General features: G+C 45.9%; 1 protein-coding gene across 1 annotated transcript in view; it reads right to left on the bottom strand.

The window, feature by feature from the left end:
• ATP6V1B1 (ATPase H+ transporting V1 subunit B1) overlaps nt 1–6000 on the bottom strand; it is a 30265-nt gene that overhangs the window by 19406 nt on the left and 4859 nt on the right. The window contains exons 2-3 of the mRNA XM_087723713.1: nt 1943–1998; nt 50–148 (exon numbers count right to left, since the gene is read on the bottom strand). Coding sequence (XP_087579839.1) covers nt 50–148; nt 1943–1998 — 155 coding nt within the window. The remainder of the gene's footprint in view (nt 1–49; nt 149–1942; nt 1999–6000) is intronic.

Here is a 6000-nt window from a genome sequence, read left to right on the forward strand (position 1 = left end):
AAGATCCCCTTCTGCCCTCTGGAGGGCGCCATGGGTCCCTTCCACTCACCTGGACGATGGCTTTGGATCCAGTCACCTCCAGCACCTGCCCACTCCGATGGCTTCCGTTGGGGAGAGTGAAGTTGACGATCTCTGCGTACTGGGCGAACTGCAGGGAAGACACCAAAGGGAACTCACGTCCGTGTCTGAACTCTCCCCACTCCCTCTATCTCTCTGTCTCATCTTTTTATCTCTCCTAGCCTATCCTACCTGCCTGCCAATCTCTCCCTCCCTCCTCCTCCTCCCCCTCCCTCTCTCCCCCCACTCTCTCTGCCACAGCTTAGGTGAAATTGTGCACTCTCCAGAAAGCTCTTTGGACTCCAGATCTCCCATCAAGGTGATTCTCAAGCCCACGTTTTGGACCCCACCCCAACCTCCCTTTCTTTTCCTGGGCTCCCCAATAAACCTTGTAAAGGGACCCAGAAACAGATTTCAATGTGGGCCCTCTTTGGCCACTAGAGGGCGCCCGGTCGCCTACTACCTGACCACAGCCTCGGATTTCGGTTTTTGGTCCTGCAACTGATGGATGGGGGGTGGGGGAGAGAAATGGGTGGACGGCTAGATAATAGACAGACAGACAGACAGACAGACAGACAGACAGACAGACAGACAGATGTAGGTAGGTAGGTAGGTAGGTAGGTAGGTAGGTAGGTAGGTAGGTAGGTAGGTGATAGAATGAGAGAGCTAGAAGAATAAAGAGATTTTGAGAAATAGAGATAGATAGATAGATAGATAGATAGATAGATAGATAGATAGATAGATAGATAGATAGATAGATAGATAGATAGATAGATAGATAGAGAGAGAGAGATAGATAGATAGATAGATGATAGATAGATAGATAGATAGATAGATAGATAGATAGATAGATAGAGATAGATAGATAGATAGATAGATAGATAGATAGATGATAGATAGATAGATAGATAGATAGATAGATAGATAGATAGATAGATAGGATGGAAGGAAGGAAGGGCGACAGAGAGAGAATGATAGGCAGACAGACAGTAGACAGAAGAAGAAAGATAGATAGATAGATAGATAGATAGATAGATAGATAGATAGATAGATAGATAGATAGATAGGATGGAAGGAAGAAAGAGAGAGAATGATAGATAGGCAATAGATGATAGGAAGACAGACAGTGAGAAGGAGGAAGAAAGATAATTATAGACAGACAGTAGATGATGGAAGAAGATAGATAGATAATGATAGATAGATAGATAGATAGATAGATAGATAGATAGATAGATAGATAGATAGATAGGATGGAAGGAAGGAAGGGCGACAGAGAGAGAATGATAGGCAGACAGACAGTAGACAGAAGAAGAAAGAAAGATAGATAGATAGATAGATAGATAGATAGATAGATGATAGATAGATAGATAGATAGATAGATAGATAGATAGATAGATGATAGATAGATAGATAGATAGATAGATAGATGATAGATAGATAGATAGATAGGATGGAAGGAAGAAAGAGAGAGAATGATAGACAGATAGGCAATAGATGATAGGAAGACAGAAAGTGAGAAGGAGGAAGAAAGATAATTATAGACAGACAGTAGATGATGGAAGAAGATAGATAGATAGATAGATAGATAGATAGATGATAGATAGATAGATAGATAGATAGATAGATAGATAGATAGATGATAGATAGATAGATAGATAGATAGATAGATAGATAGATAGGATGGAAGAAAGGAAGGGCGACAGAGAGAGAATGATAGGCAGACAGACAGTAGACAGAAGAAGAAAGAAAGAAAGAAAGAAAGAAAGATAGATAGATAGATAGATAGATAGATAGATAGATAGATAGATAGATAGATGTGGCCGTAAGTCGAGGACTATCTGTATTCCACCGGGGAGTGGGGGGGAGGGAATAGGCCATCACTTACCTTCACATTGTCCAGGACTACCAGCGGGCCATTCACCCCACAGACGGTCCGGTAGGCTGCAGAGAAAGGGGAAACCAGAGGGAGTTATGGGGTTGCCAGAGACTCGTTGCGATGGAAAAGAACGAAAGTTCTGAGCTGGAAAAAGAAATTGAGTTATTTACGGTGTTCCTGTGTCGAAGTCATTGAGCTTAAAATCGTGTCAATGTCGTTCATAATTTAAAACCGGAAGTAGCCCCTCCACCATCTTTGGCGTCTGCCCCCTTGGTAGTCCTTCCCGTTGGCCGACAGAGAGGCCCTTACGGCGTGTCTTCCCTTGATGCCATCAGACAGGGACAGGTCGATCTGGAGCAGTGTTTCTCCACCTTGGCGACTTTAAGTCCTGTGGACTTCAACTCCCAGAATCCCCCAGCCAGCGAGAGCTGGCTGGGGGATTCTGGGAGTTGAAGTCCACAGGACTTAAAGTCGCCAAGGTGGAGAAACACTGCTCTGGAGGAAGAGGATAGACAGAATAGAATACAGAACAACAAGAGTCGGAAGGGACCTTAGAGGTCTTCTAGCCCAACCCTCTGCTAGAAGAGGAGACCTTATACTATACCAGACAGATGGCTGTCTAAATCTCTTCTTGAAAACCTCCAGCGATGGAGCACCCTCAACTTCTGGAGGCAAGCAGTTCCACTGGCTAATTGTTTCCACACGCAGGAAATTTACTTCTTGGTTCTTAGTTGATAAGTTCCCATCTGTTACTTCTTGCCCTGCCTTCAACTGCTTTGGAGAATAGGTTGATCCTCCACTTCTTTGTGGCAACCCCTCAAGGATTAGAACCGTGTTTCTCAACCTTGGCGACTTGAAATCCTGTGGACTTCAACTCCCAGAATCCCCCAGCCAGCGAGAGCTGGCTGGGGGATTCTGGGAGTTGAAGTCCACAGGATTTCAAGTCGCCAAGGTTGAGAAACACTGGATTAGAAGATGGTTAGATTGACTCCCCCACCCCTAATTTGCTGGGAGTTGTGGGCTAGAAGAATAAAAGGGCACCTTGGAGGTCTTCTAACCCAGCCCCCTGCTCAAGCAGGAAATCCTGTACCATTTCAGTCCTAAGGTCGTCCAGTTTCTTCCTGAAAACCTCCAGTGATGGAGCACCCACAATTTCTGGTGGCAAGTTGTTCCACTGGTTAATTCTTCTCACTATCGGGAAATTTCCTCTTTAGTTCCGCGTTGCTTCTCTCCTTGATGAGTTTCCATCTGTTACCTCTCGTCCTGCCTTCAAGGGGCTTTGGAGAATAGGTTGATCCCCTCCTCTTTGTGGCAGCCCCTCAAATATTGGAACATTGCTATCACGTCACCCCCAGTCCTTTTCCCCCCCATTAAACAAGCCGTTATCAATCCCTGCAACTGTTCTTTATACGCTTCAGCCCCCAGCCTCAGTCAATCAATCAGAAGAGAGCTGGAAGGGACCTTGGGGGTCTTCTAGTCCAATAGCAATAGCAATAGCAGTAGACTTATATACCGCTTCATAGGGCTTTCAGCCCTCTCTAAGCGGTTTACAGAGAGTCAGCATATTGCCCCCAACAATCTGGGTCCTCATTTTACCCACCTCGGAAGGATGGAAGGCTGAGTCAACCCTGAGCCAGTGGGATTTGAACCACTGAACTGCTGATCTAGCAGTAGCCTGCAGTGCTGCATTTAACCACTGCGCCACCTTGGTCCAACTCCCTGTTTGAGCAGGAGACCCTACACAATTTGAGACAAGTGGCAAGCGGTCCCTATATAATTTGAGACAAGGAGAACCTATACAATTTGAGACATTGTCGAACAGGGGAGGTCCAAACTTGGGAACTTTAAGACTTGTGGACTGGAAGAAGGGAAGTTGGAGGGGGGCGAAAGAAAGGGTGTATGGAGGGTCGAAGAGGTACATTGGGTTTCTATTTTTGGGGGTATTGTTGACAAGAGGAATGGCTGTGTTTATTGTTTAATGTTATACGGCCCCGGTTATGCACAGTATATATGTGACTGCACGAAAATGAAATGGAAAATAAAAACACATTAAAGTTGGGGGGGGAAAAGAAAGAAAAAAAAGAAAAAAGACTTGTGGACTTCAACTCCTAGAATGCCCATGCTGGCTGGGGAATTCTGGGAGTTGAAGTCCACAAGTCTTAAAAGTTCCCAAGTTTGGACACCCCTGTTCTAGATTCTCCTAATCATTTTGCCTGTTCTTGAAGCCATGTAGGGTTTTAATGGTAAGAACCAGCACCTTCAAAGACCACCTGAGGGGGGGGGGAGAGACTCCTTTTCCTAGTCCCAAATCTTCACCTTGATGAAGCATTGAACAGCCAAGTCAGATGACCTGATTTTGCATCACTGTACCAATAAAGATAGATTTCTTTGTATAAATTAATTTTTTAACCCAAGTAATTGATCTCCTTTGGGCTTTCTCCAAATTTGGGCAACCTTCTACCGCAGTGCTTGAAACAAGAAAATTGGGGAAAATGTTTTTTTTTGAAAGCCATTGATAGAAAGTACTTCTCTTAGAATAACAGAGTTGGAAGGGACCTTGGAGGTCTTCTAGTCCAACCCCGTGCTTGGGAAGGAAACCCTACACCACTTCAGACAAATGGTTCTCCAATCTCTTCTTAAAAACTTCCAGTGTTTGGAGCATTCACAACTTCTGGAGTCAAGTTGTCCAGAAGTTGTAAATGCTCCAACCCTGGAAGTTCGCCACTTGCTTCCTTCCTGTCCTTCTTCCATCTTTTTTCCATTCCTCCCTTCATCGCAAATCTCAAAGTAGCAAAGTTTTTCCGTGGCCTGGAAAAGCCACCAGGACGGAAAGAGGCCAGAATGCTGCCACAGTAATTGTGTGAAAGGAACGGTGAGCTTCACATGAGACAAGCCATCGGTGGAGACCCTACATGAGGACAACGGACTGTGTCACATCTTCCATTTGATTGATTGATTGATTGATGGGCCCCTGGGCCGTATCAAAGTACAGAGTTCCAGAAACGAATGATTACTAAAATTTGATAAATGCAATTTAAAATGCGATTGGAACAAAATAGGATTGAAAATGAAACTGGAACAAAATGCAATAATTTGAGATTATGGATAAAATATGATAAAACGATATTTCGGTGTCATTCCTGCAATCTGCCCCAATCAGTCCCACATTTGCAGATCTTGTTTAAGGACTGTGCTGTGTTTAAATGTTATTTTCCTGTTCTGGTCGCACATAAGGTTTTGATACGGGGGTCCCAATGCGTTATTCCTTTGGTATATGGACCGTGGCACCTGTCCCTCACCCGCTTATACAGGCAACAATCAAATAGGCTCGGTAGAGGCAGGAGTAGGGTCTCCTATTTGGGCAGGGGGTTGGACTAGATGACCTGCAAAGGCCCTTCCAGCTCCGTTCATCTGCTAAAAGGATGTGAGCCAGGCCTTCTACCTCGGCCGCTCTTCAAATGCAGAGACGCTCATTGTAGGGTACAGAGTGGAATCTCCCATATCTGGCCATTGTGTCAAACTGTTCGAATCTCGCTGACGTCAATATTTTCAGCAGTTGTAGCTACAAACAGCTGTTCTACTTGAAAAGAAGGCTTGGCTTTGCTGGGCTCACGTCTTCTAACGTTCCTCTCGTCTTCTAACGTTCATCTCGGATCTCCAGCCACCAACATCTCCAGAAGGCTTTGCTTCCTGCTCTTCGCGGCCAGCTGTTGAGCCCAATTCCCTTCCGCCGAAACGGACACCTTCCGTGGTTTCCACCAAGTTTAATCTTCTGGCTTTGTTCGGATGGGGAGTCGTCGTCCCCCCCCCCCAGCCGAAGGTCAGCGAGCGCTCCAGAGGTAGCGCCCCCCCCCCAGCAGCTTCCCAAAGAGGCCTTCCTTCACGGGCCACCACCTCACCCCCCCTCCAGCCCGGTCCCCGTCAACTCCATGAGGTCTGACATCTACAGCCACCATTTCTGTAAAGGTTGTGACCTGCTCAGTGGGCTCCAGCAAGGCTGGCCTCCTCCACAGACACATCTGTGCTGTGGGGGCCTCTCCAGAGGGCAGAGGGCAGGAAGACCAGGC

This window comes from Thamnophis sirtalis, unplaced genomic scaffold (assembly GCF_051295495.1).
Source record: "Thamnophis sirtalis isolate CommonGarterSnake01/CBP01778 unplaced genomic scaffold, rThaSir2_p1.2 scaffold_10, whole genome shotgun sequence".
NCBI lineage: Eukaryota > Metazoa > Chordata > Lepidosauria > Squamata > Natricidae > Thamnophis > Thamnophis sirtalis.